The sequence below is a fragment of the Bombina bombina genome, chromosome 5 (genome assembly GCF_027579735.1).
Source record: "Bombina bombina isolate aBomBom1 chromosome 5, aBomBom1.pri, whole genome shotgun sequence".
In the NCBI taxonomy this organism is placed as follows: Eukaryota; Metazoa; Chordata; class Amphibia; order Anura; family Bombinatoridae; genus Bombina; species Bombina bombina.
This window is the reverse complement of record NC_069503.1, coordinates 159,215,094-159,235,259: the sequence shown is the minus strand read 5'-3', so window position 1 is coordinate 159,235,259 and position 20,166 is coordinate 159,215,094. Positions and strand designations below refer to the sequence as shown.

General features: G+C 36.3%; 1 protein-coding gene across 1 annotated transcript in view; it reads left to right on the top strand.

The window, feature by feature from the left end:
- Window positions 1-20,166, top strand: part of KLHL40 (kelch like family member 40) — a 52,203-nt gene that overhangs the window by 22,233 nt on the left and 9,804 nt on the right. Inside the window, exons 2-5 of the mRNA XM_053713754.1 lie at window positions 2,008-2,168; window positions 2,941-3,048; window positions 7,383-7,568; window positions 10,326-10,472. Coding sequence (XP_053569729.1) covers window positions 2,008-2,168; window positions 2,941-3,048; window positions 7,383-7,568; window positions 10,326-10,472 — 602 coding nt within the window. The remainder of the gene's footprint in view (window positions 1-2,007; window positions 2,169-2,940; window positions 3,049-7,382; window positions 7,569-10,325; window positions 10,473-20,166) is intronic.

Here is a 20,166-nt window from a genome sequence, read left to right as displayed (position 1 = left end):
GGAATAACAAGAAACACAAAGTATCAATAACTAAACTATCTCTTCGTGTGGAAGAGGGGGGCCTGGGCTTCCCAGATATCAAGAAATATAATATTGCGATTCTTGCACGGTTTGCTGTTGATTGGATGACTGAAGCGAATTATCTCACCCCATTAGCGATGGAACAGGGAATGGTTTACCCATTTTCCTTGAAAGCATTACCGCATTCTCCATCTACCCAATTGCCTACTCATATTAAAAGTTTGAGTATGATACGAAATGTTATTGTAGCATGGCAAAAACGTAATGTCTTGTTGGAGGCTAATTTTGAATGTTCACCTTATTTAGCTATTATGGGCAATCCACATTTTATACCGGGATTAGCATCAGAGGTATTCCAAAACTGGTCTCAAAAGGGATTGTCCTACATTTATCAATGTTTAGATGAATCTTTCCAGATGGACATTTCTTATGCTTAGACATTTTATAAAGGAAATAAGAAAAGAAAAAAAAGACAAAATTTAGAGGGATGGGGGAAAATCAATGTATATATAGTAAGCTATAAAATGGGTAATCATAATATTGCGCTGCTTTACAAGATTATGTTGGCCATACAGGGCCAGTTAATATTAAATAAACTATTAGAGAGCTGGCTACCTTCGTTTAGTAACATAACAAGAGATACAGTGAAAACAAGCTTTAAGTGGTTACAGAAAGCACCTATTTCATCAGTATGGAAAGAATCACACATTAAACTTCTCAATAAATCCTATATTACCCCTTCGAAAATGGTAAAATGGAATAATAATACTTTCAATAAATGCCCCAAATGTAGCATTTTAAATGCTAATACGATGCATTGTTTCTGGTCCTGTCCCAAAATTTCGCAATTTTGGAGTAAAGGGGAATATTGGCTAAGTAGAAACTTAGATTTCAAATTCGAGTTTAAAGCCAGAGATATCGGTTTTTTTTAATCAAGGGGGCCGATAGGGAAAATGCTAATTTAATAAACATTGTAATTATGGCGCCCCGTAGCCTGATATTAAAAAATTGGAAGAACAAGTTAGTGCCTACAATAACAGTTTTTGTACAGGATATATACCATCAAATATTTTTTGAACAATTCCATATTTCACCTCTTTGTGATAAAAAAAGTACAGGATTTTTTTAGGAAATAGTTGAAAGTTATTTTGTCTTATCTGTTACCCATCCAATTCATAATAACACATCAATATCATAAGACAGAATATTCTGAAGCACTAATTTTGAGGAATATTTTTCCAGTTCAATGGTATTAGCATGATTAGGAGGAGGTTTGGGATATGGGGAGTATAGAGAGGACTATCTGGAGAGGTTGAGGGACGGAAGAGAGAGCCCCCCCCCTTTTTTTTTTCTTTCTCTTTTCTCGTTATGTGGTGATTGTCTTTGTGGTTGTTATATGGTGGTTTGCTTTTTGTTTGTTAAAAAATAAGGAAACGAGGTATCCGTTAAAGGATAAAAGAGATACTATAATAATTACTAATCTAAAGCAGTTTAAATATTGTTATTTTGTTATGAACAGAAATTGTTTGGAGTTTACTTTATATCTATCAGGTCTTTAGGGGGAAAACAGATTAGAGTTGACGTAAAGCCTTGTGGAAATGATCTGTAAATTATCCCCAAATATGTAAATATTGTGTTGAAATCCGATATACTTTCTTCCTTTTCTGTACCCTAAAACGGATTACCAATAAAAATATATTTAAAAAAAAAAAAAAATTCTTGCAAGCATAGCTGTCAGAAACCAAGTTTCCATATAAGATACCAAGGAAGAGGTACATTTGATAAAAGAAGAAAGTTTTTTTTTACATTTTTGATTGTACATTTTAATTGAGTGAAATTTGAGTAAAATTTTAATTGCGACTTACGTGTCTTTTTAACACTCACATTTGGTTTTTCATTTTGTTACTAATTGTACTATTTATATAGATTGTACCTACATTTCTTTGCTATCACTAACCAAAAGTGTTGGTTTCCTATACATAACAGTTTGATCATCTTGATTCTGATTGGCTGGGAATGCCTCCGGTTCCATCTGCAAGATGTCTTTTTGGTCTTGGGGAATCAGAAAACACCATCTACATTATTGGTGGTAAAGAACTTAAGGAAGGAGAACAGACATTGGACACAGTTTTGTGCTATGACCGACCGTGAGTGTAAAAAATATTGAGGTCTTTACATTATTTTGAGGTTGGTAAAGTCATTAAAAGATGTGATACACAGTCTAGTAGGATTCTCTTTCTCTTAGAACTGATAAAAGCTTATTATAAAAGACACCTCATGCAAGCAGTAAGATGGCTTGATCAGTAAATTAGCCAGCTACAGTTCCTCTTTTAACCTCCTGATCACTGGTTTGAATATTGCCAGGACTGTATTTTATCCTTTCAAGGTCAATACATTCATTACCATTAAGATGGGAATTATTTAAAAGTTGACTATGATCAGTGAAATGTACAGACATGCGCACTAAGCTCTGTCAATACTCATGGGAAGATAAACGCTAAATTGTAATTATTACCAGATGTCATTGTTCTGTATGAAAGAAAAGCCAATATCAGCTCAGTTCATCTGTTTATTTATCTACAAGCCTTCTTCTATTAATTATTTTACAAAAAAATCAAATACTCAAAGCATAATATCTAAAAAAAATTATATTATTTTTTTATTGAAGAAACTTGAGAATACAATAAAGGAATACATAAGAAATTACAAAAGAGTTGCAAAGTTTGTGTAATACAGTAATATCTATTTTAATAAAATTATACTCATGAGAAATATCCAAATATATTGTTCCACTTTTATACATTGTAAATAAGTTCAATAAAACAAAAGATAACTATGAGGAGTCAACTTTCAGTGCATTTAATAAGCTACTATGATTTAGTAAAAGTATTTATATTGTTTTTCTGTTTTGTTTTTCAGGTCTTTTAAATGGGGCGAGTGTGACCCCCTGCCCTATCAGGTATATGGCCACGCAGTGGTGTCACATGATAACCTAGTCTACGTTATTGGCGGCAAAGGAAAGGACAAGTAAGTACAACATAATAAGTGACTTTTAAGAATGTATTACAAATATAAATGTATTTTAAAAAGCTAAACTGCCTCTAATAATGTGCATGCAATAAGCATCCAATACATCCAAACTCGACCAACTAAGCCTGAGCTTAGGGAATCAGAATTTAAGGGTGGGGCAAATTTTAAAGAGTAATTCTACAGCGTAATTTCTTCCTGCCCCTATAAGCTTTATATAATATTATTATTAAAATCAGTGTTCCCTGGTTGTCTTGTGGGGGGATGCATGATCCCTCCATGACTACTAGTTGTGAGAACTATATATGAGGTAAAATAAAAAGAAATAGTGATTCAGACAGAGCATACAATTTTCAACAAAGTTTTTCAATTTATTTTTATTATCAAATTTGCTTTGTTCCCATGTTATTCTTTGTTGGAGAGATACCTAGTTAAGTGTCTGGAACACTTTATGGCTGGAAATAGGTCTGCAATTTAGTGCTCCTGCAAATGAATAACATTCTTGCAAAACTGCTGCCATATAGTTCTCTAGATACGTGCTCACTCCTGAGCTTACATCTGCTTTTCAACAAAGTATACTAAAAGAAGAAAGAAAATATGATAATAGAAGTAAATTATTGCAACTATCAAAATGCCCCTGCAAAGCAAAGATATCAATATAGGGCTTGATGACAAGTGACACACTTTTTAGCGCTTTCACTCGAGCGCTAACACCACCAGAAGTAAAGTTTTTGCACGCTCGCATTACAAGTTGAATGTAAATATTTTGGTGATGAGCGAAACCTGAGACATGCTAACTAAAGGACTCAAAATATCCTGACCACGTAAACTTATTCTGCACATAGACTTTAATGGAGCTCACATTTAAAAAAAAAAAAAAAAAAAAAAAAAAGAATACTTTTCGCTCGCACGCTAACCCAGCACCATATTAAACCCACAGCGCTATACCCATCAGGAGTTATTAATATTTCACATGAACTTCACATACAGGAAAATCTTATTTATATTTTATATAGATATTTCTAAATATCTTTATATCCCTACATCTGTATATATATATTCTTACAGATACATTGGTATAGAAATATATTTTACAATAACATCATCAGATTTATATAGAAATATATATTTAAAAATAAAAAAATAAAAATTCTATGTCAAGAACATTAGAATGTAAAATATGCATAACGTGCGTTGCATTTCGTGCAGTAGGTCTAACGTGGTATTGGGTTAGTGCACATAAAGAATTAGTTATCTTAAAGCGTGTTATTTAAATAGTAAATATAAAATATTGAAAAAATATTAATAATACTTATAAATAGTTATTATAGTTATTGTAAAATATACATATATATTCAAAATAATTTTTTTTAATTTTTAAGAACATCTATAATAATTATTAATATTTTTGATGTAGGAAATACATAACGCACCTTAATACAGGGAGTGCAGAATTATTAAGCAAGTTGTATTTTTGAGGATTAATTTTATTATTGAACAACAACCATGTTCTCAATGAACCCAAAAAACTCATTAATATCAAAGCTGAATATTTTTGGAAGTAGTTTTTAGTTTGTTTTTAGTTTTAGCTATTTTAGGGGGATATCTGTGTGTGCAGGTGACTATTACTGTGCATAATTATTAGGCAACTTAACAAAAAACAAATATATACCCATTTCAATTATTTATTTTTTACCAGTGAAACCAATATAACATCTCAACATTCACAAATATACATTTCTGACATTCAAAAATAAAACAAAAACAAATCAGCCAATATAGCCACCTTTCTTTGCAAGGACACTCAAAAGCCTGCCATCCATGGACTCTGTCAGTGTTTTGATCTGTTCACCATCAACATTGCGTGCAGCAGCAACCACAGTCTCCCAGACACTGTTCAGAGAGGTGTACTGTTTTCCCTCCTTGTAAATCTCCCATTTGATGATGGACCACAGGTTCTCAATGGGGTTCAGATCAGGTGAACAAGGAGGCCATGTCATTAGATTTTCTTCTTTTATACCCTTTCTTGCCAGCCACGCTGTGGAGTACTTGGACGCGTGTGATGGAGCATTGTCCTGCATGAAAATCATGTTTTTCTTGAAGGATGCAGACTTCTTCCTGTACCACTGCTTGAAGAAGGTGTCTTCCAGAAACTGGCAGTAGGACTGGGAGTTGAGCTTGACTCCATCCTCAACCCGAAAAGGCCCCACAAGCTCATCTTTGATGATACCAGCCTAAACCAATACTCCACCTCCACCTTGCTGGCGTCTGAGTCGGACTGGAGCTCTCTGCCCTTTACCAATCCAGCCACGGGCCCATCCATCTGGCCCATCAAGACTCACTCTCATTTCATCAGTCCATAAAACCTTAGAAAAATCAGTCTTGAGATATTTCTTGGCCCAGTCTTGACGTTTCAGCTTGTGTGTCTTGTTCAGTGGTGGTCGTCTTTCAGCCTTTCTTACCTTGGCCATGAGTATTGCTCACCTTGTGCTTTTGGGCACTCCAGTGATGTTGCAGCTCTGAAATATGGCCAAACTGGTGGCAAGTGGCATCTTGGCAGCTGCACGCTTGACTTTTCTCAGTTCATGGGCAGTTATTTTGCGCCTTGGTTTTTCCACACGCTTCTTGCGACCCTGTTGACTATTTTGAATGAAACGCTTGATTGTTCGATGATCACGCTTCAGAAGCTTTGCAATTTTAAGAGTGCTGCATCCCTCTGCAAGATATCTCACTATTTTTGACTTTTCTGAGCCTGTCAAGTCCTTCTTTTGACCCATTTTGCCAAAGGAAAGGAAGTTGCCTAATAATTATGCACACCTGATATATGGTGTTGATGTCATTAGACCACACCCCTTCTCATTACAGAGATGCACATCACCTAATATGCTTAATTGGTAGTAGGCTTTCGAGCCTATACAGCTTGGAGTAAAACAACATGCATAAAGAGGATGATGTGGTCAAAATACTCATTTGCCTAATAATTCTGCACTCCCTGTATAACTCATGTCGGGTTAGCACACATTAAGGACACTGAACCCAAATTTTTTATTTCGTGATTCAGATAGAGCATAACATTTTAAGCAACTTTCTAATTTACTCCTATTATCAAATTTTCTTTTTTTTCTTGGTATCCTTATTTGAAATGTAAGAATGTAAGTTTAGATGCAGGCCCATTTTTGGTGAACAACCTGAGTTGTTCTTGCCGATTGGTGGATAAATTCATCCACCAATAAAAAAGTGCTGTCCATAGTCCGAACTAATAAAAAAAGCTTAGATGCCTTCTTTTTCAAATAAAGATAGCAAGAGAACAAAGAAAAATTGATAATAGGAGGAAATTAGAAAGTTGCTTAAAATTGCATGCGCTATCTGAATCACAAAAGAAAAAAATTTGGGTTCAGTGTCCCTTTAATAATTAGTGTACTCCTGTTGGGTTTGTGTGTGCAAAACAGTACACTAATTCTTCATGTGCGCGTAATGCATATTTTACATTCCAGTGTTCTTCACATAGAAAAAAAAACGTTATTTATATTCTTAAATATATATTTCTATATATATATCTGATGATTTTATTTTAAAATATATATCTATATGAATATATACAGGCATAGATATATACAGATATAAATAGGAATATCTATTTAAAAATACAAATACAAAGAACATTTTCCCCTATTTAAAGAACACTGGAGAATTACATTATCTATGCTATTTATTTGTAATCTGAGCTTTGTCATCAATTGCATTCTCTCTGCTAAGCATCAACAACCACCTGGAATTAGCCAAATACAGGAGGCAGGCTGACCATATCCATAAGTATAGAAAATCTGCATATGGTTTGAACCCTTAACTACATGTTTAATAATACATATAAGCTAAAAAGGTGATATAGTCTAAAATGTATCACAGTTTTTGTTTTTAATTGATGTTCCTGTGTTGAATAAAACTACTTTTTAATGTCACTCTTCACCAATAGAGCTGTGGCAGTTCTTCCTAATAACTACTGAGCATGTGCAACATACACTATCTGCCAGTTTGAAGTTATATTTCAGTTGCTACTACTTTGTTGTGGAAATATAACTTTTTAGGAGTGAAACATAATGCATTTGTGGTCTCTCATTTTTCAAATAAATGAGTTCCACAGATTATTCATTTGGGGGGTGGTTGGTTACCTCAAAGTAACATTGTCTTTTCTAGGATCTAGTTGTTAATTTTGACAATTAATTGAATGCTATAACATATGTTTTCACCCCCCCCCCCCCCGTGGGTCAATCACTGATGTATCTAAAGGTGTCTTGTTTATGTGACAAATATTACACTTTTTGCTTCATCTACAGGAAATGTTTGAACAGAGTTTCTGTCTACAACCCAAAAAAATTTGAGTGGAAGGATCTAGCACCAATCAAAACTGCTCGCTCGCTGTTTGGTGCCACAATTCACAATGGGAAAATCATTATTTCCACTGGAGTTACTGATACTGGTTTGACCAACACCACTGAAGCTTATGACATTAAAGCCAATAAGTGAGTAACATCTTTAACTGTACCGCTTCCATTCACAGATCTGTTCCACCATGTAACAATTATCCTCTCAAAACAACATTAAAGTCAATTTTTAAATTGTTTAATCGAAAAGAAAAAAAAATGTAAAATTTTTGGAAAAATGGACATTAATTTCCTAAGTAAGACAACTTTTGTTTTCATGCTTATAGAGCCGTGTTCCGGTCCTCTAATAGTTATGGGTGTTGTCTTTATCAGCCGGCTGGTACTTTATCCTTAGAGATGAACTGTGCAGGAAAATCCATTATTTAGCGCAGTGTGGGAGGGTAGAGGAAGGGTGGAAAAACATAATTTATGTAAGAACTTACCTGATAAATTCATTTCTTTCATATTAGCAAGAGTCCATGAGCTAGTGACGTATGGGATATACATTCCTACCAGGAGGGGCAAAGTTTCCCAAACCTTAAAATGCCTATAAATACAACCCTCACCACACCCACAATTCAGTTTAACGAATAGCCAAGAAGTGGGGTGATAAGAAAAAAAAAATAAGGAATTGGAATAATTGTGCTTTATACAAAAAAATCATAACCACCACAAAAAAGGGTGGGCCTCATGGACTCTTGCTAATATGAAAGAAATTAATTTATCAGGTAAGTTCTTACATAAATTATGTGTTCTTTCATGTAATTAGCAAGAGTCCATGAGCTACTGACGTATAGGATAGCAGATACCCAAGATGTGGAACTTCCACGCAAGAGTCACTAGAGAGGGAGGGATAAAATAAAGACAGCCAATTCCGCTGAAAAATGAATCCACTACCCAAATCAAAAAAGTTTCAATTTTTATAATGAAAAAAACTGAAATTATAAGCAGAAGAATCAAACTGAGACAGCTGTCTGAAGTACCATTCTACCAAAACTGCTTCTAAAGAAGAGAAAACATCAAAATGGTAGAACATAGTAAAAGTATGCAAAGAAGACCAAGTCATTGCTTTGCAAATCTGATCAACAGAAGCTTCATTCTTAAAAAGCCCAGGAAGTAGAAACTTACCTAGTATAATGAGTAGAATGAGCCTTAATCCTCCGAGGCGGGAATCCACCCGACTCCAAATAAGCATGATGAATCAAAAGTTTAAGCAAGATGCCAAATAAATGGCAGAAGCTTTTTGACCTTCCTAAAACCAGAAAAGATAAAAAATAGACTAGAAGTCTATTTGAAATCTGAATAGCTTCAACATAGAAAGTAAGAATCTCACCAAAGAAGTCTTAAGAAAACAATAATTCCTTCCTAATGTTTGTTAGAATTTACAACTTTAGGTAAGAATTGAAATGAGGACAGCAAAAACCACATTTTCCTGATGAAAAAAATCAGAAAAAAGAGATTCACAAGAAAGAACAGATAATTCAAAAGGTGTTCTAGCTGAAGAGATGTCCAAAAAGAACAATACTTTCCATGAAAGTAATTAATGTCCAGAGCAAGCATATGCTCAAATAGAAGAGCCTGAAAAGCCTTCAGAACCAAATTAAGACTCCAAGGAGGAGAAATTGGCTTAATGACAGGTTTGATATGAATCAAAACCTGAAAAAAATGATGAATATCAGGAAGTAACACTGCCTTTTCCTGATGAAAAATCAGAAAAGGATATTCACAAAAAAGAGCAGATAGCTCAAAAATTCTTCTAGCAGAAGAAATAACCAAAAGGAACAATACTTTTCCAAGAAAGTAATTTAATGTTCAGAAAATGCATAGTTTCAAACGGAGGAGCCTGTAAAGCCCTCAGCACCAAATTGAGACTCCAAAGAGGAGAGATTGAATTAATGACAGGCTTGATACGGACCAAAGCCTGAACAAAACAATGAATATCAGGATGATTAGCAATCTTTCTGTGAAAAAAGAACAGAAAGAGTAGAGATTTGTCCTATAAAAGAACTGAAGACAAAACCTTATCCAAACCAACCTGAAAAAAATAAAAAATTCTATGAATTTTAAAAGAATCTAGCACAAACTTACTTCACCACCTCCACGGGAGGCAAAGTTTGTAAAACTGAATTGTGGGTGTGGTGAGAGGTGTATTTATAGGCATTTTAAGGTTTGGGAAACTTTGCCCCTCCTGGTAGGAATGTATATCCCATACGTCACTAGCTCATGGACTCTTGCTAATTACATGAAAGAAATAGGAATAAGCTCTCAATTCAGGATAGACCCACAAGCTGCAGACTGGAAGTTCTACAACTTCCAGATTAGATTCCATTGCATACAGAAATCTGTATTTGACTAAATCAAAATCATAGTAAAGGTTCGTGAAACCCAAAAATTTCCTTTCATGATTCAGATAGAACATACAATTTCAGACATCTTTCCAATTTACTTCTATTATCTCATTTGTTTTGTTTTCTTGGTATCCTTTGTTGAAAAGAATAACTAGTTAGGCTCAGGAGCTGGGAGGAAGCTGCTGATTGGTGGATGCATATATATTCCTCTTGTTATTGGCTACCAGATGTGTTCAGCTAGCTCTTAGCAGCACATTGTTGCTCTTTAATAATAAAGCAAAATTGAACTTGCACAGACGGACGCTAGACAGCCGTCCCTGGATTACATATTGCCGTATATGGTTATGGATTAGCGCCATTTTTTAAATAGTATAAAGTTAAAAAACTGATTATGGTGGGGGTTGTTTTGTTATAAGAGCTTATCCTTCTGCCTGCATTTGGTCACTTGCTAACAACAATGTTACCAGTCAAATGTAAATGTAAACTCATCTCTTATTTCGTATGCTAGATGGGAAAGTTTCACAGAATTCCCACAAGAACGGAGCTCTCTTAGCCTTGTCAGTCTGGATGGGACGCTCTACGCTGTTGGTGGATTTGCAACTGTGGAGGGTGAAGGAGAAGAACTGGTGCCGACAGAACTGAATGACATCTGGAGGTGAGGCAAACAAACAAGATTGTATGGGATATTTCTATTCTTATGCAGTGTGCCTCAGATTTTGCATTATACACTCAGGACAAGATCACTATTAAAGGGATATTAAACCCAAATGTTTTCTTTCATGATTTGGATAGAGCATGCAATTGTAAGCAACTTTCTAATTTACTCCTATTATCAATTGTTCTTCGTTCTCTTTGTATCTTTATTTGAAAAAAAGCAGGAATGAAAGCTTTGGAGCCGGCCCATTTTAGGTTCAGCAATTGGGTTGCGCTGGCTGATTGGTGGATAAATGTAGCCACCAATTAGCAAGCGCTATCCAGGGTGCTGAACCAAAAATGGGCCAGCTCCAAAGCTTTCATTCCTGCTTTTTTCAAATAAAGATACCAAGAGAACGAAAAAAAAAATGATAATAGGAGTAAATTAGAAAGTTGCTTAAAATGTCATGCTCTATCTGAATCATGAAAGAAAAAAATGTGTTTAGTGCCTCTTTGATGTGCAAAAAGGAGCCATTTACATTTATACGTACGTACACACATACATTTATATCCAGATATAATACCATTTAATACCATTTATAACCCTTTTAATACCATTTATAACCCTTCCATTTTTGCTTTTAACCCCTTAAGGACCACAGCACTTTTCCATTTTCTGTCCGTTTGGTACCATGGCTATTTTTACATTTCTGCGGTGTTTGTGTTTAGCTGTAATTTTCAATATGGTAGAATGAGAGGGCGCTGAAAGCTAAGGTATACTTAACACACTTAATCGGATCAGATTTCTAAATGTAGTAAAAATAGCAAAGGTAAGAAATCCCAAAGACGGTATTAGTGTTATAAATTATTTACTGGTGGGAATGTTTCCCTAATTAAAAGTGCAATACATGTACATATAAAATCATAAAAACAATTGACAATTACATAAAGTATTCGACAAGATATATTCAACTTATAGTTTACGGAATACCACCCTGAAAAAATAATAATAATAAAGCGCTTTGAAAAATAAAAATTTAAAAAATTCACTTACAAAACTTAAAAAGCGATATATATTCCAGAGCATAAAAAAACATCTATATTTCGTTTAGTCCATAATAGATCTTTATCAGATGGAACCCTTATGTTTAATAGGGTATATTATAAGTGAGACTTTGCTCCGTGATTATAACAAGAATAGTGGTGTTTTAATAACGGCAAAATGTTCTTATTTGGATACTTTGTATCCTTATCTTTGTTATATGTATACCTATGACTCACGAATAATTGCAGCAGCTGTAACCAAATGCTGCTGATGTCCGTCCGAAATTCTGCGGTACTGTATAGTAACACGCACCAGACATACGTGTGAAACGCGTAGAAGTAAGAAGTTGCTCGTTTACCAGAACTTAAACTCACTAGGTACCTAGTAATTGCCCGCGCGTATATCACGCTAAGAGCGGGTGTCCATTCAATCTTCAGTTTAGCCTGAGTCGAATAAGCCGGTCATACACACGAAGAAGCCAGTGTGTCCTCTGATTGTGAGGCTACCAAGGAGGATCCAGTCAACCATTCACAAGCAGGGAGCTGTGAGTATCGGAGGCCGAAAGCTACAGTCCAGCAGGTCACTCACACGCAAGGAGCGGCGTGTTTCAGCCGGTCACTTTTCCACGGAGGGAGTGGTGAGTCCTATACCGTAGACTAAGAGCTGCAGGTCACAAGGCTGCCCACACACAAGGAGCGTGTTACTATACAGTACCGCAGAATTTCGGACGGACATCAGCAGCATTTGGTTACAGCTGCTGCAATTATTCGTGAGTCATAGCTATACATATAACAAAGATAAGGATACAAAGTATCCAAATAAGAACATTTTGCCGTTATTAAAACACCACTATTTTTGTTATAATCACGGAGCAAAGTCTCACTTATAATATACCCTATTAAACATAAGGGTTCCATCTGATAAAGATCTATTATGGACTAAACGAAATATAGATGGTTTTTTATGCTCTGGAATATATATCGCTTTTTAAGTTTTGTAAGTGAATTTTTTAAATTTTTATTTTTCAAAGCGCTTTATTATTATTATTTTTTCAGGGTGGTATTCCGTAAACTATAAGTTGAATATATTTTGTCGAATACTTTATGTAATTGTCAATTGTTTTTATGATTTTATATGTACATGTATTGCACCTTTAATTAGGGAAACATTCCCACCAGTAAATAATTTATAACACTAATACCGTCTTTGGGATTTCTTACCTTTGCTATTTTTACTACATTTAGAAATCTGATCTGATTAGGTGTGTTAAGTATACCTTAGCTTTCAGCGCCCTCTCATTCTACCATATTGTTTATTCTATTTTTCTATCTTGGGGAGATAGTTGGAGAGTGGCCTAGGTATCCTTTTTAGATTTTAGTGCTGTAATACCCGTGCAATTTAGCTGTAATTTTCCTCTTACTCATTTACTGTACCCACACATATTATAACATAATTTATGTAAGAACTTACCTGATAAATTCATTTCTTTCATGTTAGCAAGAGTCCATGAGCTAGGGACGTATGGGATATACATTCCTACCAGGAGGGGCAAAGTTTCCCAAACCTCAAAATGCCTACAAATACACCCCTCACCACACCCACAAATCAGTTTAACGAATAGCCAAGAAGTGGGGTGATAAGAAAAAAGTGCGAAAGCATATAAAATAAGGAATTGGAATAATTGTGCTTTATACAAAAAAATCATAACCACCACAAAAAAGGGTGGGCCTCATGGACTCTTGCTAATATGAAAGAAATGAATTTATCAGGTAAGTTCTTACATAAATTATGTTTTCTTTCATGTAATTAGCAAGAGTCCATGAGCTAGTGACGTATGGGATAATGACTACCCAAGATGTGGATCTTTCCACGCAAGAGTCACTAGAGAGGGAGGGATAAAATAAAGACAGCCAATTCCTGCTGAAAATAATCCACACCCAAAATAAAGTTTAATGAAAAACATAAACAGAAGATTCAAACTGAAACCGCTGCCTGAAGTACTTTTCTACCAAAAACTGCTTCAGAAGAAGAAAATACATCAAAATGGTAGAATTTAGTAAAAGTATGCAAAGAAGACCAAGTTGCTGCTTTGCAAATCTGATCAACCGAAGCTTCATTCCTAAACGCCCAGGAAGTAGAAACTGACCTAGTAGAATGAGCTGTAATCCTTTGAGGCGGAGTTTTACCCGACTCGACATAGGCATGATGAATTAAAGATTTCAACCAAGATGCCAAAGAAATGGCAGAAGCTTTCTGGCCTTTTCTAGAACCGGAAAAGATAACAAATAGACTAGAAGTCTTTCGGAAAGACTTAGTAGCTTCAACATAATATTTCAAAGCTCTAACAACATCCAAAGAATGCAACGATTTCTCCTTAGAATTATTAGGATTAGGACATAATGAGGGAACCACAATTTCTCTACTAATGTTGTTGGAATTCACAACCTTAGGTAAAAATTCAAAAGAAGTTCGCAACACCGCCTTATCCTGATGAAAAATCAGAAAAGGAGACTCACAAGAAAGAGCAGATAATTCAGAGACTCTTCTGGCAGAAGAGATCGCCAAAAGGAACAAAACTTTCCAAGAAAGTAATTTAATGTCCAATGAATGCATGGGTTCAAAAGGAGGAGCTTGAAGAGCCCCCAGAACCAAATTCAAACTCCAAGGAGGAGAAATTGACTTAACGACAGGTTTTATACGAACCAAAGCTTGTACAAAACAATGAATATCAGGAAGATTAGCAATCTTTCTGTGAAAAAGAACAGAAAGAGCAGAGGTTTGTCCTTTCAAAGAACTTGCGGACAAACCTTTATCTAAACCATCCTGAAGAAACTGTAAAATTCTCGGAATTCTAAAAGAATGCCAAGAAAAATGATGAGAAAGACACCAAGAAATATAAGTCTTCCAGACCCTATAATATATCTCTCTAGATACAGATTTACGAGCCTGTAACATAGTATTAATCACAGAGTCAGAGAAACCTCTTTGACCAAGAATCAAGCGTTCAATCTCCATACCTTTAAATTTAAGGATTTGAGATCCTGATGGAAAAAAGGACCTTGCGACAGAAGGTCTGGTCTTAACGGAAGAGTCCACGGATGGCAAGAGGCCATCCTGACAAGATCCGCATACCAAAACCTGTGAGGCCATGCCGGAGCTACCAGCAGAACAAACGAGCATTCCTTCAGAATCTTGGAGATTACTCTTGGAAGAAGAACTAGAGGCGGAAAGATATAGGCAGGATGATACTTCCAAGGAAGTGATAATGCATCCACTGCCTCCGCCTGAGGATCCAGGGATCTGGACAGATACCTGGGAAGTTTCTTGTTTAGATGAGACGCCATCAGATCTATTTCTGGAAGTTCCCACATTTGAACAATCTGAAGAAATACCTCTGGGTGAAGAGACCATTCGCCCGGATGCAACGTTGGCGACTGAGATAATCCGCTTCCCAATTGTCTATACCTGGGATATGAACTGCAGAGATTAGACAGGAGCTGGATTCCGCCCAAACCAGAATTCGAGATACTTCTTTCATAGCCAGAGGACTGTGAGTCCCTCCTTGATGATTGATGTATGCCACAGTTGTGACATTGTCTGTCTGAAAACAAATGAACGATTCTCTCTTCAGAAGAGGCCAAGACTGAAGAGCTCTGAAAATTGCACGGAGTTCCAAAATATTGATCGGTAATCTCACCTCCTGAGATTCCCAAACTCCTTGTGCCATCAGAGATCCCCACACAGCTCCCCAACCTGTAAGACTTGCATCTGTTGAAATTACAGTCCAGGTCGGAAGAACAAAAGAAGCCCCCTGAATTAAACGATGGTGATCTGTCCACCACGTTAGAGAGTGTCGTACAATCGGTTTTAAAGATATTAATTGAGATATCTTTGTGTAATCCCTGCACCATTGATTCAGCATACAGAGCTGAAGAGGTCGCATGTGAAAACGAGCAAAGGGGATCGCGTCCGATGCAGCAGTCATAAGACCTAGAATTTCCATGCATAAGGCTACCGAAGGGAATGATTGTGACTGAAGGTTTTGACAAGCTGAAATCAATTTTAGATGTCTCTTGTCTGTCAAAGACAGAGTCATGAACACTGAATCTATCTGGAAACCCAGAAAGGTTAACCTTGTCTGAGGAATCAATGAGCTTTTTAGTGAATTGATCCTCCAACCATGATCTTGAAGAAACAACACAAGTCGATTCGTATGAGATTCTGCTAAATGTGAAGACTGAGCAAGTACCAAGATATCGTCCAAATAAGGAAATACCACAATACCCTGTTCTCTGATTACAGACAGAAGGGCACCGAGAACCTTTGAAAAAATTCTTGGAGCTGTAGCTAGGCCAAACGGCAGAGCCACAAACTGGTAATGCTTGTCCAGGAAAGAGAATCTCAGGAACTGATAATGATCTGGATGAATCGGAATATGCAGATATGCATCCTGTAAATCTATTGTGGACATATAATGCCCTTGCTGAATAAAAGGCAAGATAGTCCTTACAGTTACCATTTTGAACGTTGGTATACGATTCAATATTTTTAGATCCAGAACTGGTCTGAAGGAATTCTCCTTCTTTGGTACAATGAAGAGATTCGAATAAAACCCCAGCCCCTGTTCCAGAACTGGAACTGGCATAATTACTCCAGCCAACTCTAGATCTGAAACACATTTCAGAAATGCTTGAGCTTTCACTGGATTTACTGGGAAACGGGAAAGAAAAAATCTCTTTGCAGGAGGTCTTATCTTGAAACCAATTATGTACCCTTCTGAAACAATGTTCTGAATCCAAAGATTGTGAACAGAATTGATCCAAATTTCTTTGAAAAAACGTAACCTGCCCCCTACCGGCTGAGCTGGAATGAGGGCCGCACCTTCATGTGGACTTAGAAGCTGGCTTTGCTTTTCTAGAAGGCTTGGATTTATTCCAGACTGGAGATGGTGTCCAAACTGAAACTGCTCCTGAGGATGAAGGATCAGGCTTTTGTTATTTGTTGAAACGAAAGGAACGAAAACGATTATTAGCCCTGTTTTTACCCTTAGATTTTTTATCCTGTGGTAAAAAAGTTCCTTTCCCACCAGTAACAGTTGAGATAATAGAATCCAACTGAGAACCAAATAATTTGTTACCCTGGAAAGAAATGGAAAGTAGAGTTGATTTAGAAGACATATCAGCATTCCAAGTTTTAAGCCATAAAGCTCTTCTAGCTAAAATAGCTAGAGACATAAACCTGACATCAACTCTGATAATATCAAAAATGGCATCACAGATAAAATTATTAGCATGTTGAAGAAGAATAATAATATTATGAGAATCATGATCTGTTACTTGTTGCGCTAAAGTTTCCAACCAAAAAGTTGAAGCTGCAGCAACATCAGCCAATGATATAGCAGGTCTAAGAAGATTACCTGAACACAGATAAGCTTTTCTTAGAAAGGATTAAATTTTCCTATCTAAAGGATCCTTAAACGAAGTACCATCTGACGTAGTAATAGTAGTACGTTTAGCAAGGGTAGAAATAGCCCCATCAACTTTAGGGATTTTGTCCCAAAATTCTAATCTGTCAGACGGCACAGGATATAATTGCTTAAAACGTTTAGAAGGAGTAAATGAATTACCCAAATTATTCCATTCTCTGGAAATTACTTCAGAAATAGCACCAGGAACAGGAAAAACTTCTGGAATAACCACAGGAGATTTAAAGACCTTATCTAAACGTTTAGATTTAGTATCAAGAGGACCAGAATCCTCAATTTCTAAAGCAATTAGTACTTCTTTAAGTAAAGAACGAATAAATTCCATTTTAAATAAATATGAAGATTTATCAGCATCAACCTCTGAGACAGAATCCTCTGAACCAGAAGAGTCATTAGAATCAGAATGATGATGTTCATTTAAAAATTCATCTGTATAAAGAGAAGTTTTAAAAGATTGTTTATGTTTACTAGAAGGAGGAATAACAGACATAGCCTTCTTGATGGATTCAGAAACAAAATCTCTTATGTTATCAGGAACACTCTGAACATTAGATATTGATGGAACTGCAACAGGTAATGGTACATTACTAAAGGAAATATTATCTGCATTAACAAGTTTGTCATGACAATTAATACAAACAACAGCTGGAGGAACAGCTACCAAAAGTTTACAGCAGATACACTTAGCTTTGGTAGTTCCAGCACCAGACAGCGATTTTCCTGAAGTATCTTCTGACTCAGATGCAACGTGAGACATCTTGAAATATGTAAGAGAAAAAACAACATATAAAGCAAAATTGATCAAATTCCTTAAATGACAGTTTCAGGAATGGGAAAAAATGCCAAGGAACAAGCTTCTAGCAACCAGAAGCAAAGAAAAAACATAATTTATGTAAGAACTTACCTGATAAATTCATTTCTTTCATATTAGCAAGAGTCCATGAGCTAGTGACGTATGGGATATACATTCCTACCAGGAGGGGCAAAGTTTCCCAAACCTCAAAATGCCTATAAATACACCCCTCACCACACCCACAATTCAGTTTAACGAATAGCCAAGAAGTGGGGTGATAAAAAAGTGCGAAAGCATATAAAATAAGGAATTGGAATAATTGTGCTTTATACAAAATCATAACCACCACAAAAAAAGGGCGGGCCTCATGGACTCTTGCTAATATGAAAGAAATGAATTTATCAGGTAAGTTCTTACATAAATTATGTTTTCTTTCATGTAATTAGCAAGAGTCCATGAGCTAGTGACGTATGGGATAATGACTACCCAAGATGTGGATCTTTCCACACAAGAGTCACTAGAGAGGGAGGGATAAAATAAAGACAGCCAATTCCTGCTGAAAATAATCCACACCCAAAATAAAGTTTAACGAAAAACATAAGCAGAAGATTCAAACTGAAACCGCTGCCTGAAGTACTTTTCTACCAAAAACTGCTTCAGAAGAAGAAAAAACATCAAAATGGTAGAATTTAGTAAAAGTATGCAAAGAGGACCAAGTTGCTGCTTTGCAGATCTGGTCAACCGAAGCTTCATTCCTAAACGCCCAGGAAGTAGATACTGACCTAGTAGAATGAGCTGTAATTCTCTGAGGCGGAATTTTACCCGACTCAACATAGGCAAGATGAATTAAAGATTTCAACCAAGATGCCAAAGAAATGGCAGAAGCTTTCTGGCCTTTCCTAGAACCGGAAAAGATAACAAATAGACTAGAAGTCTTACGGAAAGATTTCGTAGCTTCAACATAATATTTCAAAGCTCTAACAACATCCAAAGAATGCAACGATTTCTCCTTAGAATTCTTAGGATTAGGACATAATGAAGGAACCACAATTTCTCTACTAATGTTGTTGGAATTCACAACTTTAGGTAAAAATTCAAAAGAAGTTCGCAACACCGCCTTATCCTGATGAAAAATCAGAAAAGGAGACTCACAAGAAAGAGCAGATAATTCAGAAACTCTTCTAGCAGAAGAGATGGCCAAAAGGAACAAAACTTTCCAAGAAAGTAATTTAATGTCCAATGAATGCATAGGTTCAAACGGAGGAGCTTGAAGAGCTCCCAGAACCAAATTCAAACTCCAAGGAGGAGAAATTGACTTAATGACAGGTTTTATACGAACCAAAGCTTGTACAAAACAATGAATATCAGGAAGAATAGCAATCTTTCTGTGAAAAAGAACAGAAAGAGCAGAGATTTGTCCTTTCAAAGAACTTGCGGACAAACCCTTATCTAAACCATCCTGAAGAAACTGTAAAATTCTCGGTATTCTAAAAGAATGCCAAGAAAAATGATGAGAAAGACACCAAGAAATATAAGTCTTCCAGACTCTATAATATATCTCTCGAGATACAGATTTACGAGCCTGTAACATAGTATTAATCACAGAGTCAGAGAAACCTCTTTGACCAAGAATCAAGCGTTCAATCTCCATACCTTTAAATTTAAGGATTTCAGATCCTGATGGAAAAAAGGACCTTGTGATAGAAGGTCTGGTCTTAACGGAAGAGTCCACGGTTGGCAAGAGGCCATCCGGACAAGATCCGCATACCAAAACCTGTGAGGCCATGCTGGAGCTACCAGCAGAACAAACGAGCATTCCTTCAGAATCTTGGAGATCACTCTTGGAAGAAGAACTAGAGGCGGAAAGATATAGGCAGGATGATACTTCCAAGGAAGTGATAATGCATCCACTGCCTCCGCCTGAGGATCCCGGGATCTGGACAGATACCTGGGAAGTTTCTTGTTTAGATGGGACGCCATCAAATCTATTTCTGGAAGTTCCCACATTTGAACAATCTGAAGAAATACCTCTGGGTGAAGAGACCATTCGCCCGGATGCAACATTTGGCGACTTAGATAATCCGCTTCCCAATTGTCTACACCTGGGATATGAACCGCGGAGATTAGACAGGAGCTGGATTCCGCCCAAACCAAAATTCGAGATACTTCTTTCATAGCCAGAGGACTGTGAGTCCCTCCTTGATGATTGATGTATGCCACAGTTGTGACATTGTCTGTCTGAAAACAAATGAACGATTCTCTCTTCAGAAGAGGCCAAAACTGAAAAGCTCTGAAAATTGCACGGAGTTCCAAGATATTGATAGGTAATCTCACCTCCTGAGATTCCCAAACTCCCTGTGCCGTCAGAGATCCCCACACAGCTCCCCAACCCG